This window comes from Emys orbicularis, chromosome 2 (genome assembly GCF_028017835.1).
Source record: "Emys orbicularis isolate rEmyOrb1 chromosome 2, rEmyOrb1.hap1, whole genome shotgun sequence".
Classification (NCBI taxonomy): Eukaryota; Metazoa; Chordata; order Testudines; family Emydidae; genus Emys; species Emys orbicularis.
Genome location: NC_088684.1, coordinates 275618723 through 275638054, shown reverse-complemented (window position 1 = coordinate 275638054; position 19332 = coordinate 275618723). Strand labels below are relative to the sequence as shown.

Here is a 19332-nt window from a genome sequence, read left to right as displayed (position 1 = left end):
CACATGGTGACTCAAATTGTGGAGGTATGATGGAGGGAATATTGGAGTTGGAGCACTGCCTGAGCATTTGGAAGGGGAAATGGGGAGAAGGAGAACGTTGGAGGTACTGGAACTGTGCAGGGAAGAGTGGGGTGGAAGGGAGGGAAAAGACCTGTTCAGTGGGAGATGTTGGGAGCTTCAGCACTATCCTTCATAACTCCTCACTGCACCCATGCTGTGAAAGCTTGATCCTCTTTCAAAACATGTCCCCACTGACTGCTTGTCCCTGCACTATACCTGCCTCCTCATTCTAGCACTTCAGCCTGCAAGTTTCACTCCAGCACCAGCCTCTGTATGATGAGGGTTGAGAAGGGAGGACTAGGCTGTTTGGGACAAGTGGAGAAACAGGAAACAATACAGGAACAGTGAAGGGAATAACATACAGCCAGTGGCATTCAGTTACCTGGATAATCATCGCTAAGGAGCCAGAAGTGGTGGAGAGGGAGAGTTGAGCTGTGACCGATGGGGCTGTTGAGGAAAAAAAATTCTTTTTTTAAACAAAGGGAATTAAATGCCAAAAAACTTTAACATAGAGTTAAGGTTGCTCAGTAGCGTATCAAGCCCTCACAGGACTCATTCAGATATGCTCGCACCTCTGAAAACCAGGAAATAGAGTTAAGGCACATGCTACTCTACAACACAACTTTACTCTGCCCTCTTCGAGTGATGCCCCAACATTCCAATAACACACACACCCTTACAGATGCTATGGACTGCTCTGGGAACAGAGTACATGAGCACTCGGACAAAGTCTAACACCTTAGCTCTAAGGCAAAACTTGGGGTTAGGTTAGGCATAGTCAACATGAGTTGTCAGACTCACATTGAGCCTGCCTACTCCACCCAAACCATGCCTTTACCCTTGACCTGAGGATTCCTGCAGAAACATTGCCTCTGCGTACCCCTCACTATGTACCAGAGACCAAAGTCATGTGTGCCACCAGACTGCTGACAATCCCCATAACAAGACTACCTCCGTGTGCAGCTGCTGATGCAAACTGCAGAACTCCTCACAGAAACGAGGCATACTTGATCCTTTAAAGTACATGTGAACTCCTCATATCTGTGACAGTTCTTCCAGCCTGCTCCTACCAATTCTTCCATCATTCAGTATAGCTACCTCAAAGACAGTGCATGCAGACAAATGCTATCTGTTCTCTTCCGTTGTTTTACAGTCAGAGGTCAGACCTTTGAAATCATGTAATTCCCATTACCAGCTTACCTATTTTCATACTCCAGCTGCAATATTATGTAGCTGTCTGTACTCAATTCCTATCGCCGATTCCCAAAGTATCATTACAGGATCTTTAGCTCTTCAGGAGAGATTAGCTAATAAAATCACACTGGAACTGAGGAACATTCGTGAGGAAGAGAATTGTGAAAGTTTGGAACTGTCAGAAAATTGTGACCCCTCCTCCTGTTTGACAGTATACTAATTCTCTGTGGTGGTTCTAGGCAAAAAATACCAAGCTTTATTGGAAAAGAGAAATTGTGAAACTCTGGGAGTCTCTTTCTGTGAAAGAGAGCCTTTAAATTTCATTTCCTCAAGAGAAATGGACTTTAAAAACCCTTATTAATGAGGGAGCTTCTGATGCCTATATTACAAAAATGAGTGGCTGCCTTGGAGTTATGCTTTTAGGCGTACATTGACTACAGGTTTTGGGGCTCTCTCAAAAATTTCAGCAGAAACTAGAAAACCTCCTCTTTCTTGTAGAGGACCTGCTTCTGGGGTTTGAAAGGCACATGTTAATAAAGCCATCCTTTGTCAACTGGGTGCAATCATCCAACCCTTGTCTTTTTTTCAGTATTTAGAATTAAAATTGGGCCTAATGCAGTAGTAGGAATTCAGGGGTGTCCAGAACATCTTGCAAATAACCCTTGTTGGTTCCAGCCCCACGCTCCCAAGCAGTACCAACCCTTTGTTCATGAAAGGTTATAGAACAGATAAGCAATCAGTTTCTGACCTGGAGGATAATCAGCCTTCTACCATCATTGGCCCTAATCTTTGGAGACCTGTGGGTGCTAAGTATTTTTGAGGGATACTGAATCAGCATCTGGGAAAGCCCACGAATTTTCTCCCACCAAGCTCATGTGAGTACAGTTCTATCTGGAATATCAAATGATGGAAAAATCCATTCCGTTCTTGCAAAAATGTCTAATCCATGCTACCTACAAAGTGTTGTGTATTTTTCCAGCTACTTTCTGATACCAAAAGTCCAATATCACCCATCCTGGATATTGGAGACTTCAGCCAGTATTTGATCAATGAAAATTTCCAAATGAACGTGTCTAAGCTGTAATTCCTAACCTTGCTGGAAATATCTGCTGGTTATGTGCTTTTGAATGAAGTTCACCTCTGTGCAGAGGACCTGGACAAGGCCTATGCACAAACAAAACATTGCAAAGTCAGATTTAAGTTGACATCAATACAACTGGTTAAAGTGTGTCTACTTCTCGAGGTTATTCCCACTCCTCCACTCTGCTAGTGATGCTAGCATTGAGGCTTTGTTCTCCATTTCTCCTTCATCTATGACTGCGTAGTTACTTACTGTCCCTGTGCATGGAATGCCCTCCTGGACTGGTTTGCCAGACTACTTTCTCATATAACCTCATTAAGACCTCTCTGTTAATGCAATATCCATAAGAAATTGGTCAAGTGTTCGTATATGTAACTTTTCTTTTTTCTTAAAACGTTTGGTTTCATGTTCTGTTCAAACCCCTAATTAATACCTGTATGATCCTATTATTGTAACCCTTCGTCTTTCCTCCTTCGTTTTGTTTGTTTTTGTTACTCTGCTTCGCAACTCATCTGTAAATGGATTAAGTGTTCTGGACAGGGACCATGTATTTTTGTCTGTACTGTAAAGAACTTGGCACACTTTTTTGAGCACTGAAAATAAGTTCTTAGCCCTGAACCTCGAATCTTCTAGAGTCAGATTTTCCATGTACACTTTCAGGGTCCTAAACTTGTACATCTAAATTCTAGATGTTCATTCACAGATTAGACATATGCATGTGCACATGACAACGTGCAGTGATGCTAACTTAAGACAACTGTTCCATGCAAATTGCAAAACAGCAGTATCAAGTTGTCTATACACTGTATATTTAGCAGTATGGTTTTGACTCTTGCCAAATTTAGGGTGTCTCCCCGATAGCTTCCTGACATTTCTGGATAGTATGGCCAACATATCTTGGATGTCTCTAGTGCAGTGTTGTGAGTTGTGGTATCTTACTTGTTCTTGCACATTCTTCCCACGCACTTGTGTAAAAATAATTTCCAAGCTTGTTTACCTAGTTTTTATGGCCTTTTTAGAGTCCTCTGTGGAGATGTTGAGTCTTTATATTGGGTTCTAATACAGTATATGCTCTGGAATATCATTTTCCTACTGCTTTCTGACAAGAATTACTACAAGTATTTGACACATTCCCTATGTGCTCACCCTTCCCCATCTTCTCTGTAGAGTTGGGCATAATAGTTTCTTTAGTTTTTCATTGCAACTGCAATAAAAAGAAACTGACAGTTGAGACAGTTACTGGCCATTAAGCCTCACCAGCAGGTGGGCTAAAGACTCTATTTGTACCAGTTTTGACAATATATATAAGTGGACCAACATTTTGGCATTTGATAAGATTTTAAATTGATTTAGGATATTTGAGATACACATGAATGGAAAAGATCATACATTTCCTCCCCTGTCAGTAAATGGACACATTTCTCTCCTTTCATTTCGTTTCAACTGACTTGGAATAACTCCAATGAAGGAAAATAAAAAATTGTCATCACATTTGCTGTAATAGTACAACACATTTTGGTTTGTAAACCAAACTAATTTGAAATTAATAATTAATGCTTACAGTGGGAAATTACTATTGTCACCAAACTAATGGGGAAAATATTAAAATGTAAACTTAGCAAATTATTTCAAATTTATAATTTGAGATATACAGATTTATAATTAGAATTTAAATTTGTCTAACTGTACTTTCTCTACTTTTAAATAATGAAATATGTAATGTTGGTTTTTACTGGGCGCATTACACTGAATTTTTAACTAGACATTTTCTTACATCGTTATGTCTGTCCAGAGAGCATAATCAAATAAATAATCTCAAAGTGCTTTAATAGTCATTTTCTATAATAGTGGTGTACAGCATTTGTTATAATTGCATTAAAATTAGGTATATGGAGGAGTTGTTACAGGAAATCTCCTTTATGTTCTAAATAATTATTTCGTATCTTATTGCTATACTATGGAATAACCAGCAATGCATACTATCTGAATTAGAATAAGAATCAATCATGCTAGAAACACCATTGAAAGAGAGCCTTTTTTGTGAATCTAGAAAATGAGCCAAGAAATTCTAATAACATAAGAACAGCCATACTGGGTCAGACCAAAGGTCCATCTAGTCCAGTATCCTGTCTTCTGTCAGTGGCCAATGCCAGGTGCCCCACCCCAGAGGGAATGAACAGAACAGGTAATCATCAAGTGATCCATCCCCTGTCGCCCATTCCCAGCTTCTAGCAAACAGAGACTAGGGACACCATCCCTGCCCTTCCTGGCTAATAGCCACTGATGGGCCTATCCTCCATGAACTTACCTAGTTCTTTTTTTGAAGGGTTGCAATTGTGTGGTTACTTTAAAACGTGTTCATGACAGGAATAAAATGAGATGGGTTCCTTGCCTTGAATAGCTTACAGTTTACTAATAGGACATGTAAAGGGGCAGTAACACATCAGGGATGTACTACTGGGGTGACAAAACAGTGGGGAAATAAGTGACAAAGGAGGAAGTTTAGGATATTTTGGGGGTATAACTATTGGGTTGTATTCAAACTGTCATCACCTAGCCCTTTAATTTATGATGGTCAGATAGGGAGTGCTCGGCCGATGGTTAGTGGTAGATGTGCACTGGCTTTTTTACTTTTTAAATAGTTTTTTGTTTGTCCTGTGCTGGAGCTATTCTTAGAAAAAAAAATTACTTCCAACTTGGCTAGAAGGGTTCTAGTCTAAATTTATCTAGAGAATAAGTGCAATGAGAAATACTTTTTTATCTAAGAGAAAATTTTTTTTTTCAACTGTCATGTTTCTAGGTTTTATAACTTGTACTTGTATAAACATGGTAATATCTTTTATTGGACAAACTTCTCTTAGTGAGAAAGACAAGCTTTCAAGCCACACAGAGCTCTTCTTCAGGTCTGGGGAAGGTAATCAGGAGAAGAGCTCTGTGTAAGCTCGAAAGCTTGTCTCTCACCAGCACAAAATGGTCCAATAAAAGATACTACCTCACCCACCTTGTCTTCCTAATATCCTGGGACCGACCGACTGTAACTATACTGCATTTGTATAAAAATAACACTTCTGAGTAGTTATTTATTAAATAGCAATAAATCAGTTAATCACGATGTCCAGGTTGTCTGTCTTTGTAAGTCCAGTTGCAGAAGGAAACTCAACTGGCTGGCCTGAACGAAACCCTAGTACCTGGTCATAACTTCTCACAAAATATTTAGTCTTCAAGACCATACAGGCATCTTCCTCGATACGAAAAGCTGTATTATTGTTATATGTTTAACACTTTCTAAAATAGTGTGTACTGCAAATAAAGGAAACTATAGTGTTAATTTTTTTTGATATGGTGCCAAAAAGCATACTGTATCAGCATTTCATGGTCCAACATTTTCAACATCATTTTTTTTCCTGTGTGTGTGAAATTTCAGCAGATTGTTATGCAAAATAGTTTTGGGTCTCTGTGTGACTGGGGAGACAGCTGTTAGTCCTAATGAGGAGTGCTAGCATCACAGTATTTCCGTTGATTGAGACCCACGGAGGGAGCAGAATGTTCCAGATCAGGCAGTGGTGTGTGGTGAGAAAGTGCCACGCTGTCAGCTGGAAGTATATGCTCGGCTGCTCGCTACGACAAGATAAATGAGTTTTGCTGGGGTTTGGCAGAGTCTGAAGCTTTCCTGGAGAACAGTAGTAGCACACCAAACTCCCTGTGGGACCCACAGTTTAAGGTGTCATAAGACGACTGCCTCTTTGCCAGTTTTTTGTCCTACAATGCCTGTCATCCTTTTGAGTTATTAAAAACCTAATGTCTTTTAGCATTCCATTAACACGGGGTCTAATGATCTTTTGTTGATGCTTTTTATTAATTTAGCCAAGGGGATGTTAACTACAGTTTTAACTTGGTTAGAACCACTTAAAGGCCAGTAATAACAGAAAAAGTGAGAAGTTACTTAATCTTTTCCTTTTTTTTCTTACATTAATATTTTGTATTCAGTGCAGCTAAATCTTGATTTTTTTTTTTTTTTTTTAAATTTTAATTTTTTACTTCCAGGTCTCCAAATCTTCGGTGCTAACACATTAACTGGCTGCTTCAGCAAACCCCCTGAGTTCAAGTTCTGTTTTAGTTTGTAACTGAAAAACATTGGCTTTTGTTGTTCCTATTTTGTCTAAATTAAAGAACCTTACAGTTTGATGTGATTTTTACCAGTCTCATATCAAGAAAAGTCCCAAATTGGAATAGTAGGGAGTTTCAAATGAGCTATGATTTGAATTGCATGAGAACAGCGCAGCATCGGCCCACACTCTTAAGCCAATGGTATTATTTGTACCCATTTCTGAATTTAATTTACAAGCAATTTAAATGTTTCACTGAATGCGTTCCACCTTAAAGAAACTTAGGCTTGGTTCTTAGGCCTGGTCTACACTAACCCCCAAATTCGAACTAAGGTACGCAACTTCAGCTACGTGAATAACGTAGCTGAAGTCGACATACCTTAGTTCGAACTTACCGCGGTTCAGACGCGGTCCACACGCGGCAGGCAGGCTCCCCGTCGACTCCGCGGTACTCCTCTCGCCGAGCTGGAGTACCGCAGTCGACGGCGAGCACTTCCGGGATCGATTTATCGCGTCCAGACCAGACGCGATAAATTGAACCCGGAAGTTCGATTGCCAGCCGTCGAACTACCGCGGTAGTGTAGACCTGGCCTTAGTAAACTTGTTTATCTAGCAGTAGTTTAAGCTCTGATAATTTACTGCTTGTTGTCTGTCTGCAGGGAGGTGGTGGCAACTGCAGCTTCTCTGGGTATGTCTACATTGCAATTAAAAACCTGTGGCTGGCCCATGCTGTTTAATTGCAGTCTAGATGTTCAGGCTTGGGCTGGAGCCTGGACTCTGGCCCTCAGTTAAACAGCCCCTTAGCCCGAGCCTCACAAGCCCAAGTCAGCTGGTATGGGCCCACTACATGTGTCTAAAACGTACTCTCTTTGCCTCTCCATTGAAGAGATCCAGGAGGGGAACGGTTCATGTGGTGGAGGGGGAAAAATCTCATTGGGTGGCTTTTGGGGAAACCCTATGACAAACTTACTACTGAGGAGTCTCTTGGTTGCATAAAGAGCTAGTGTAGCATCATACAGAAACCATGTATTTGTAGGTTATACTTTGGAGGAAAGATTTTCTACTTGTTTAACTCTGTTGCATGGTATGGAAAAGACATGTACCATATAAAACTCTCTAGCCCTATAGTGAAGTAATTTTACCATGAAAGGGTATTCATCCCAGTCATCTAGGGCACCTATTACTTTGCTATCCAAGGGCTCCATCTTGCTCTTGTTGGTGGGAGCCAGATTGTGTCTTCGGTATTTGTGACCCCAAAGTACTGTGTAGGTGCATAGATGCTGCTATTTTTGTGCTGGGGAGCATGGAGTTCTGAAGATTAGGTTGTGAACACCTTTGATTCATGCTGTGTAAATTTCCCTGGATAGCTTAGTTGCACTCTAATAGTGCATTAAGAAACTTTGTATCATTAATACAGTGGAGTTGAGTCCTAATTAGAGTTTAATTTGATGTCAATTTAAATTAAGAGGGCTTGCGTAAACTGGTCCGTTGTGACCTGGATAGTGCTAATCTCAATCAGTAGTCTGAATAGACATGAAATCAAATTCTCACAGTACAACAGAAATGACAGGAACAACTGACATCTTAAATTAAAATTACTAAATTCCAAAAAATTGATGTGCCTGACCTCAGCTACAGGATAGGTCATTAAATCACATCCATGGAAACTGAGCTGAGAAGCATACTTTAATGATTTAGGAGAGGGAAGAAAATGCCTTGAGCACATTGGATAGGTGGAAACTAGCCAACAAATTTTTAGTTGAGAATTTGTGTATGTATTAATGAAATAAAATTGAAGAAATAGGCCAAAACCCCTGAGATCTGTCATTTCAAGTTTAACAACTAAATGTGTATTCCTTTATGGTCACTTTTCATAACATTATCATCCTCCATTAGCGTTCAGCAATATATTAGACATTCTGTATTTACCTTTCTTGGCAACATTGTTCTTCCTTTAAGGTGTGTGTGTGTGTGTGTATATATATATATTTTGTTATCATATCACAAATTTAGGTATAATGGGTCAGATCCTAAGTATCAGTAAATGACCTGGTCCAGTATGATCATTTACCATTTCTTTTGCTATATGATTATAAAGCAAGTGGAGAAAACTGATGACTGATGTCAAATCTTCTAGTAGTATCTGAAATGCACCCATAAATGTGTCTATATACCATTACACTTACATGTGTGTACAATAAAATCTAAAAATATTTTAAACTAAAACATTTTCTAGCTTCATCTGACGTCTCTAAAGGAGCTTAATTTTCTTCCTGATTTGGACAATACAAATGACTAAAGCAGTACAAAAATTCAGTTTGGCAGGAAAAATATAGAAACTTAGGTCTTGGGAGATTAAAATCTTCTCAATTTACCTTTAAATGTAGTATTCATTCCATTTTAATGAATACTGTAGTACTTTATCTTCTGGAAAGATGACCAGCTTGACTGCAGCGGTCTTCATTAGAGATGTTATGATTTGATAACTAAAATTAGAGATGGAAGATTGGGCAAATTGGTAGAAACTATAGTAATATATGGAGATATACCTATCTCATAGAGCTGGAAGGAAGCCTGAAAGGTCATCAAGTCCAGTCCCCTGTCTTCACTAGCAGGACCAAGTACTGATTTTGCCCCAGATCCCTAAGTGGCCCCCTCAAGGATTGAACTCACAACCCCTGGGTTTAGCAGGCCAGTGCTCAAACCACTGAGCTATCCCTCTCCCCTAAAGAACAGCATTTTCAAATGTAGATAAACATGATTTATTGGGGGAAAAGTCAACACAGTTTTTTGTATAAGGGGAAGTCATGCCTCACCAGTCTATTAGAATTCTGTGAGGTGTCAATAAGCAAGTGGATAAGGGTGATCCAATTGATGTAGCATACTCAGATTTTCAACCACCCTTTGACAAGATCTCCACCAATGGCATTTAAGAAAACTAGGCAGTCATGGAGCAAGACAGAAGGTCCGTTTATGGATCAGGAACTGGTTAAAAGATAGGAAACAAAAGATAGCTTTCAAGAGAGAGAGGTGAACAACAGGGTCCTCTGTACCGGGATCTGTGCTGTTCAGTGTATTCATAAATTATTTGGAAAGGGGAGTGAAAAGTGAAGTGGCAAAGTTTGCAAATAAAAAAATTATTCAAGATCATGAAGTCCAAAGCTGACTGAAGAATTACAGGGGGATCTTACAAAACTGGGTGACTGGGCAACAAAATGGCAGATGAAATTCAACAGTGATAAGTGCAAAGTAATGCACATTGGAGAAAATAATCTCAACTACACATATATACACATGGGCTCTAAATTAGCTTTTACCACTGAAGAAAGAGATCTTGGAGTCACCATGGACAGTTCTCTGAAAACTTCAGCTCAGTTCGCAGCACCAGTCAAAAAAGCTAACAATGTTAGGAACCATCAGGAAAGGGATAAGATAGAAAATATCATAATACCACTATATAAATCACAGTGCCCCCCCCCACCAGGATATAGTGGAATTGGAAAAGGTTCAGAGAAGGGCAGCAAAGTTGATCAAGGGCATGGAGCGGCCTCTGTACAAGGAGAGACTAAAAGTATTAGGGTTGTTCAGTTTAAAAAAGAGACAAGGGTGGACAGGGACATATATTAAAGGTCTATAGCAGGGGTAGGCAACCTATGGCACGCGTGCCAAAGGCGGCACGCGAGCTGATTTTCAGCGGCACTCACACTGCCTGGGTCCTGGCCACCAGTCTGGGGGGCTCTGCATTTTAATTTAATTTTAAATGAAGCTTCTTAAACATTTTAAAAACCTTATTTACTCTACATACAACAATAGTTTAGTTCTATATTATAGACTTATAGAAAGAGACCTTCTAAAAACATTAGAATGTATGACTGGCACGCGAAACCTTAAATTCGAGTGAATAAATGAAGACTCGGCACACCACTTCTGGAAGGTTGCTGACCCCTGGTCTATAGACTCATGAATGGTGTGGAAAGACTGAATAGAGAAGTGTTATTTACCCTCTCTCACGATACAAAAACCAGGAGTCACCTGATGAAACTAGTAAGCAGCAGGTTTAATACAAACAAGAGGAAATATTTTTTTTCATACAACATATTATTAACCTGTGAAACTCATTGTGATGGCCAAAAGCATAACTGGTTTCAAAAAAGAGTTAGATAAGTTCATGGAGGGTAGGTCCATCAATGGCTATTAGCCAAGAGGGTCAGGGATGCAACCCTGTGGTTGGGTGACCCCAAATCTCTGACTGCCAGAAACTGCAAGGGGAGGATGGGGTAGATCACTCCAAAATTCCTACTTAAGCTCTGGGACTGGCCACTGTTCGAGACAGGATACTGGACTAGATGGACTATTGGTCTCACCTGTATGGCGGTTCTTATGACCAGTTAGTTTCTCTAGTCTGTCTGTACCAGTGGAACATTTTCTTCTACAATGTTTTTTTTCCCCTAGTGCTTTGTCCAATCTAGCTTTATGTCCCATGTGACTTGGCTGCCCTGATTTCCACTGACAGTTTATTCAAAGTCTGATGTCTCTCACTTGAAGACTTTCTTAAGTTTTAGTCACTTTGGTTTAAAATTATCTATTGCAAATTACACATTTAAGAGAACGTAAGAATAGTTAACAGAAGAACTTGAAATCAAGGTTCCTTAACTCTTCCTGAAGCTTTGATTATTATTCTTTTTTACTCCCAATTGTTTAGCACCGTGACATCAGCTGTTTTCACAGTGGGTGACAATGTTGTTTCGGGTAGTGATGACCGTACTGTAAAAGTCTGGGACTTGAAAAATATGAGATCGCCTATTGCTACTATCCGTACAGACTCTGCAGTGAACAGGTAAACAAATAATCAATTGAGTTAACCTTAAAAGATTTCAATTAAAATGTATTGAACCTAAACTAAAATTCAATGATCAAAAGTGAAAACAAAGCTTGGGTTGGATTTGTAAAAAGCCTTAAAACGTAGATCATTTTGCTTTCCTGGAATTTCTGGTGGTAATTGTGCATCCATGTGCATGTGCCATAGATGATCAAGCTTATTCCAAGAAAAAAAACTTAGCTGTAATATACTCATTATACTGTTAAATTTAATAGTAAATATTCAACCACATCACTGTCAATGAACTCAGACTTGTACTGTCAAGTCCTGTTTGTCAGGCTCAGTTTTGTACATAACCTACTTTTATCTTTTCTGTGCAGGATTAATGTAAGTGTTGGCCAAAGAATCATTGCCCTTCCACATGACAACCGTCAGGTTAGATTATTCGACATGTCAGGAGTGCGATTAGCACGGCTCCCTCGCAGTAACAGACAGGTAGCTGAATTTCTGGACTGAAAATGTTATCAGTTACTGAAAATTAGCATTTAATACAAAACATTTTGAGTTTTCTAAATTTGGGTAAATCTCCTTGCAAACTTTGGAACAGATAAATTAATATATTGTAATTTTTTATTTTTTTTACTGAATCCACAAAATATGTATGATGTATATCTTCAGTTTAGCTGGTTTCACCTTGACTTCTCTGTGCTGAAGTGTTTGATTTTTTTCAATGTTATAAATGAAGTGAAGAATGCTTAAATACCACTTGAAGTCTAAATGTAGAGCATATCTTAGAACATGGATCTGCTCTGAGAAATGACTGACTACATAACATCTTGAAGTTCCAGGTCTCTCAGTGATTGCTTATTAAATTTGTTTAGTTTACAAGTAAAAAAATGTTGCTGTCCATCCTGCAAACTGAAGTTTTTGATAGTGATACTTTTTCCCCATGCTTGTGCATTTTGTACTTGGGACTTGGCAATAGAGCTGATGTGTAGGTTAAACCCCCCCCCCCCCCCCCCAACATTTTTCTCTCCTTTTGTCTAGGGGCTGTAGTGTTAACCTGAATAATGTAGTAAAAACAGTCATGAAAAATTTAGCTAGTATGACTGATAATAGACACAAAATAGATCTGAGTAATAAGGGGCCACTTTTATATAGTCACTTGTTCTAATAATAGCTACCATTTAAAATTAGAGTATACGGTACTTAATACTGCAATTCTATAGCATCTTTCAAGCATTCCATAGGACCTTAAAGCATGTTACAAACTCTGCATCTCACAACATTCCTGGAAGGTACATGTATAGAAATCACATCACTTGCCACTGAAATGCAGCCCACTCTGGGCGTGGAATGCAACAGCTGTAAAACAGTGCTACACAGTTTAAAAGAAGGGTTTTAAGAATAGCTTAACCATAAGGAACAGGGAAGGGAGTATTGAAGTGTCAGTATTTCGGTTTGGTTTTTTGATGCTTCAGCCTACAGTAATGATCCTTGTGATTTGAGGGATGGCAAGGATTCTGTTTGGGACTGCTTGCTAATTGATTTGAGGGGTAGCTGTTGTGAGACCTTATTTTTCTCCCACAATGAGACTAATATGATTCCACAATAGTATTAGCCCGTCTTGGTTAAGAGCATGAATGATCAGAAACCAAAGCCATATCTCTCGTGAGTGCAGAGCCAATGGAATGTCACTGAACAGGCTGCTATTATTTTTCTTACAGAAAGTAACTTTTGTTAATACTTTTTTTAAAAAACAAAAGTAGATTAAGACTTCTGGGTTGAGCACGATCAGTAATTAGGTAGGACCCAGGGTGCTGGTGATTCAGTTGGTGATACTCTTTCATATAAGCCAGTATTACCAGTGCCCCAGCATGGTTTTAAGGGATACTGTCTTGCTGAAGAACTTACCTTTCAGGTGAGACCAAAGGATCCCTATTAGGGTACATCTACACAGCAAAAAAAAACCCAACAACCATGGCAGTGTGTCTCAGCCTGGGTCAGCTGACTTGGGCGCATGCTACAGGACTAAATTTAGAAGTGTAGACATTCAGGCTTGGACTGGAGCGCAGGCTTTGATACTCAGTGAGAGTGGGACGGTCTCCAGCCTGAGCCCAAACATCTCCACTGCTATTTTTAGCACTGTAGAGCAAGCCCGAATCAGTTAATCTGGGCTCTGTGACGCTCTGCCACAGGGTTTTGTTGTTGGGTAGACACACTCTTAGGGGACAGTGTTTGAGAGAGAAGTGGTATTGGTCAGTTTCTGTCTTGTATTTGGTATAACTAAAAAACATTTTGCAATATAGCATTAATCCTGTTTTTAATTCTAAAATGTATCAGGAAAGCAATTCAAGCAGATCGCAGCAAAGCAGTTCAACCAAGGATGTAATACTTAAATTGAGGATTTTCATGCTACTTGATAGATATTTAAGATATTTAAGATTATAGAAATGGGGTGGGGATTGAAAGTTTTTCATAGTTTCATGCTCTTGCTGTTAAATTTGTAGATACATTTTTACAGGGAATAAGTAAAAGGAACAAAGTCCTTCAGAACTCTTGCTGTTCTGGAGAAACCATATTTACAAATATCTGAAATTATTTCTCTGCAGGATGTAGATTTTTCTAGACTGTAAATGCTCCTTTAGGTTAGTAGTACTTTAGTAGCAGCAGCACAGATCTGTACAGTCATAGTAAAATTATTGTGAAACTTTCTGTAGAAAGTTATTTATGTCCAAGGCCTGCTTTTCTAAACAAAGTTATTTTCTTTCATGATATTCCTAGAGATCCACATCAGACTTCATAGCTAAGGTTCCGTGTTGGTCACGGAAGTCACGGATTCTGTGACTTCTGCAGCAGCCTGTGTGGCTGGCTTGGGAGCTGTCTGAGCAGCTCGGGCAGCCCCTGGGCCAGGCGCACAGACTGCTGCTGGGGAAGTCTCAGCCCCTGGCCCCCCAGCTCAACGCTGGGGATTGGGGTGTGGGGCGGTGCTTACCTGGTGGAGGGGCTCCCCGGAAGGGCGACAAGAACTCCTCTCCCTCAGCTCCTAGCTCCACATGCTGCCTCTGCCCGCAGGTGCCGCCCCCGCAGCTCCCATTGTCCACGGTTCTCAGCCAATGGGAGCTGCAGAACTGGGGTTTAGGGTGGAGCAGAGGCAGCACATGGAGCTAGGAGTTGAACGTTGCTGCATCCCAGGAGCCGGATAGGGAACCTGTCCCAGCACCCATGGTGCCCCCACTGGGCCCCGGCCCCCCAGCACTCATGGGGCGGCCCCTGGAACACCCCATCCAGCACCCGCGGTGCCCCCAGGGTGGCCCCCCCGTCCCGCAAAGTTTTAGTCAGGGGTATATAGTAAAAGTCATGGACAGATACGGGCCATGAATTTTTGTTTACTGCCTGTGACCTGTCCATGACTTTTACTAAAAATACCCATGACTAAAACATAGACTAAAACAAGGAGTCCGGTGGCACCTTAAAGACTAACACATTATTTGGGCATAAGCTTTCATGGGTAAAAAACCTCACTTCTTCAGATGCCATCGGACTCCTTGTTGTTTGTGGATACAGACTAACACGGCTACCCCCTGATACTTGACACCATTCATGGCATTTAAACTTTCATTTTACAAACTAACTTGTTCTTGAACAGGGACCATTGACTTACATTTTTTTGTGCTCTAAAACTTGCCAAATGTACTTCATTATATTTGAGAGCTATTTTTTTTCTGATAAAAGTATGCATGGCAAGAGAGTGACTGAGACTTTTTAATAAAAATTAAAAACATTTTGTGTTCTGTTAAACACTCGAGCTCAAGATACTGGCAGGTTTATCCTGGTGTGACTTTTTAGATAATATAAAAAAATCTATTTGAATAGGTTTATTTGGTAAATGAAAACAGATACTTGTATCAGTTCCTCATGAATTAGTATAGTGAATAGGTTGCTAATGTAAAACCTCTTTCTTGTCTAATTTATTTATTTAAATTGTAACAGGGCCATAGAAGAATGGTTTGCTGTTCAGCGTGGAGTGAAGACCATCCAATATGTAACCTATTTACCTGTGGGTTTGATCGTCAGGCTATTGGCTGGAACATCAACATCCCTGCATTGTTACAGGAAAAATGAGATGCTGGAAGAATTTTTGCTTTTGTTGCCATGGACTTGTAAACTTTTGTTGTTGTTGCAGACTCTTCTGAATATTAGTCTGCCTTCATTGTAAAAGTTCTCCCTTAAAAGGAGCGCTTTGCAAATGTTGTTGTTACCACATTGTGCACCATTTGCATGTAATGTACAGAAAATGTGACTTTTTTAAAAATTAGTTTGTCTTGTGTATGAACTTTTATATCTTAGCATCCACTGGTCAGTTGAAAGGAGTTCACTGTTCTATAGAGCACATAAGTGTTCGTAAGCTATTCAGCATTTGCTAGATGAACATTAGGGCATTACATTTGTGACTTTAATGTGAAATTTATATACTTATTGTGAAGAATAGATAATAGTCTACTGCATTTTCCATAATTTTACATATCTGCCTTGTGTTAAAAGGAATCTGCAGGGCTGAACTTCAAGAAGTGTGAATTTCAGTAATAGTATCATGGTAAACATTTTCTTGTTTGCATCTGTCTGAAGTATGATTTTTAGTGCTGCAATGTAGTGTAACTTCAACTCCAATTTTATTCTAGTTACTGGAGAAATAACATGGATTTGAGAGAGAAAAAGCAAGCAACCTCTTGTAGTGTGCACAGAATGCTGCGTTAAAACATTCAGGATGGTTTTGCACATTTCTCTTGAAAAAGAACAAGAAAATGTTCTTTCTGCCCTTCATGCATAAAGCTCCTTCCAATCTTATAGCATCTCACACTAGCAAAAATCCAGAATATTATGATTCTAATCACTGAAATCTGTTCAAGCAAATTTTAAAGCACTTTAGTTTATAGCTATTGTTATAAACCATTTATGAATGTGAGTTGACTTATATAGGAAGGATTTGACACTTTTTGGTTACCTACCCAGAAAGGAAATTTTTTGTTTTTACACCTTCAATGAACATATTTTTAAATGGGTTCATTTCCCTAGTTTTATTTTGAGCCAGCATTATGTAGTAAATGAGTGCTACCTCAAAAAATGAATTTCGGTCAGGATAGGTTGAGTCTTTCCGTAACCTTGAAACAGTGCTTTTGGTCTGTGTCTGAAATACTGTCTTTAAGATGAAGAAAGACAATTATGCCAAATATGGTTTTTAAGATGATTAATACTTAAGGCTAATGGAGCAATACCACAGATAAACATCACGTGTCATCTTTCTTCTTGCAGCTCTAACTTGGGCTGCTGCAGTCCCTTCTCCATTCCAGAGGGAATAATTCTGTAGTTTTCCCCTCCTTACTCCCAAGTGATCTTACACTGGCTTTGCTCCTCACTGTCTTTAGCCTTGTTGTACTGGCATTGTGTTGAGTTATTGCCAGCTGTTGCTCAAATAAGCAAATGCATGTGGCAGCTGACATTTTCAGAAGGAAGAGGAAGGCTGCTTCAGACAGACCTTTTAGCTGCCCCTAACTGTCTGACATATCACAGCATAAGATGAAAGATCAAAGTAATTAGATGGTGTCTTTTTATATAGTAGGATGTTTAAAGTTGATTGCCATAAGATATTAAGTATTATGATATTTTAATTACATTCTTATGATTATATGAAACAATAGCTGAGCTTGAGTCCTCTACAGCACTGTTTAGATTGAAGTTGAGAGGCTGATTTGTTAACCATATCTTTCATTCATTAGTATATGAAGGCAAAGAGGTGGAGTAGGAGGGGATTATAAGTGCACCATTAAGTAATTATTAAAAAATTTGGGTCCTAACAGTAAGCTGAAGCATAAAACTATGAAAGGATAAGAAGGGGTGAGACACACTATAAGAGAATGTATGTGGCGACTTCATAGAGCAGAATGTCTTCAAGTAGCTTGATTTTTTTCAGAACACTTGTTTTTCTGAGTTACAGTATATATTAGACCGTGAGTCTTTCATAATTGCCACACTTCCATACCTGCTAGTGAAAGGTTCAGGTGATCAGCTGTAGGCTTTAACTGCTGGTATCAGAAGACTTTTATTTAAAGGACAGTGTCACAGTATCTACGGTAATTGTCAAGTAGTTTTTTGTTTCTAACAATTTGGAAGATTAAATTTAAACTCTCATCAGATTTTTTTTTTTTACTCTCTAGGGCATACACACTGGGTTGGTGTTGGGCTGCAGACATGTTTTTTTTACAAACAAGACTAAAACATCTTTTTGTTAGAGAGGAAGGAAAAGAAACATAAACACGGATGCAGTCTGGATACTTAAAAAAAAAAAAAAAAAAAATCCACACTTTTGCCATGTGCACCTCCTGCTAATACAATCAGAGCAATTCCAGGTTGCTCCATATCTAGTATCCTGAGCAATGATTAACCATTTCATTTGCATGGACTTGACAAACTTAAGTTGGAGGAAAGGTTAATAGTTTGATCCTACTATCCTAAACTGTATTTAACATATACATATGTAACACAGGGCCATTGGATTATATGCAGTTTAATTGTCATTGCGTCCAGTGGCTGCTGACCTTTATATCACCAGAGGGATCAACCTCCGACTTCAGAAAGGAGTATACACTAACTTATTTTCTCTGGGGATGGAGTGGAGGAACCAACCAAGGTGCTAGAGACAGGTTCTCAGGAGCAGACTAATTCTTAATCAGTTGAATGACTGTACCATCTTTTAACTTTTATATATTCTACTACTTGGATGTAATATTGAGGCCATAAATTTCCCCTTCCAGTAAGGCAAAGATTGGTGGTGGACAATGTTACACTGACTGAACATGTGTAAGCATTTCAGTTTTGGCCATGCATGGAATCGGGAGTGTTCTAAAGAGAGAATCAATGCTGAACTAATTATATCCAACATTTCATAAAATGGAGGAAAGTTGCTGTTATATATTTTCATTATTGATGCAGAACTTCACTTGGATGCATCACTGGACAAACTCAAAGATCTTTTGCGTCGGGGAGGGGGGGTTCCCCATAAGCAGTGCACATTGGTTTTCACAGACTCAAATTCTGTACATACTTTAGAGTGAATATAATTTGGTGTGAAACATCTTATTTGTTGTCTAAGTCTGTGAAAGCTAATTTCTTTTGGGAAAAAAATCCTGAATTTATAAATATGTGAAACTACTTGTTTTTATTGACTTGTATTCTGCTGATTGTTTTTAGATGTTTAGCGTTTTCTTCATTACAGTTTGAAAATGCATTAAATCATTCAACAGAGTTTTGTAACTTGCTGTTCATAAACTCTGTCCTTATTACCTTAGTATTGCTATTACCTTAGTATTTCAGCCCTAAGGGAAAGCAATCAAATGATTCCCCCCCACCCACGGCCGACGAGAGGGGGGGAAGCCGGTACAAATTACTGGGGCCTGGCGGTCCGGAAGGGGGCCCGGCTTCTCTGGCTCCCCCCCCCCCCCCCCGGTCTGCCCTTGCTGGGGGGGCCAAAAAACTTTTTTCACCGGGGCCCGAACCCGCTCTCGGTGGCCCTGCCCCCACCACCATAATTTTCAACCCTGATCCCTTTCTTCTCCTCTGATTCAGTTTCCAAGGCAATGGCAGGCAGATTGCTGCTGGAAAAGGGCTAAAGCTGTCCCTGAAAATATGACTTCTGTGTTGTAATTTGCTATGCTCACAGTTCAATATGGATTTTAAAAGGGCTCAAATGTCTTTTATTTCCATTTTTTCCCAATTCCGTATAAGCAAATCTTTAATTGCATCTTGTTGCACAGGTTATAAACGCCCTCCCATGTGACTTTTAAAAAAAAAGTTGTATAAAATTGATATTCATGCTTAAAGACACTACTTAAAACGGATACAGTACAATTTTAATTTCTGTGTAGCACTCCTCTGAGTATCACTTTAGAGATGGAAAGAAACCACTGATATCACTTACAATAAACTGAAATCAAGATTGTGATCTTGTAGATTAGAACATCTATGTAAAAATGAAGAATTACAATTGCTATGGAAACTCCTTGCAGAATTCAAAT

General features: G+C 39.4%; 1 protein-coding gene across 1 annotated transcript in view; it reads left to right on the top strand.

Annotated features, from left to right (window-relative positions):
- WDR37 (WD repeat domain 37) overlaps window positions 1–15876 on the top strand; it is a 62465-nt gene extending 46589 nt beyond the window's left edge. The window contains exons 12-14 of the mRNA XM_065398947.1: window positions 11144–11278; window positions 11641–11755; window positions 15254–15876. Of these exons, the coding sequence (XP_065255019.1) occupies window positions 11144–11278; window positions 11641–11755; window positions 15254–15385 (382 nt within the window). The 3' untranslated portion in view covers window positions 15386–15876. The remainder of the gene's footprint in view (window positions 1–11143; window positions 11279–11640; window positions 11756–15253) is intronic.
- The last annotated feature ends 3456 nt before the right edge of the window (window positions 15877–19332 follow it).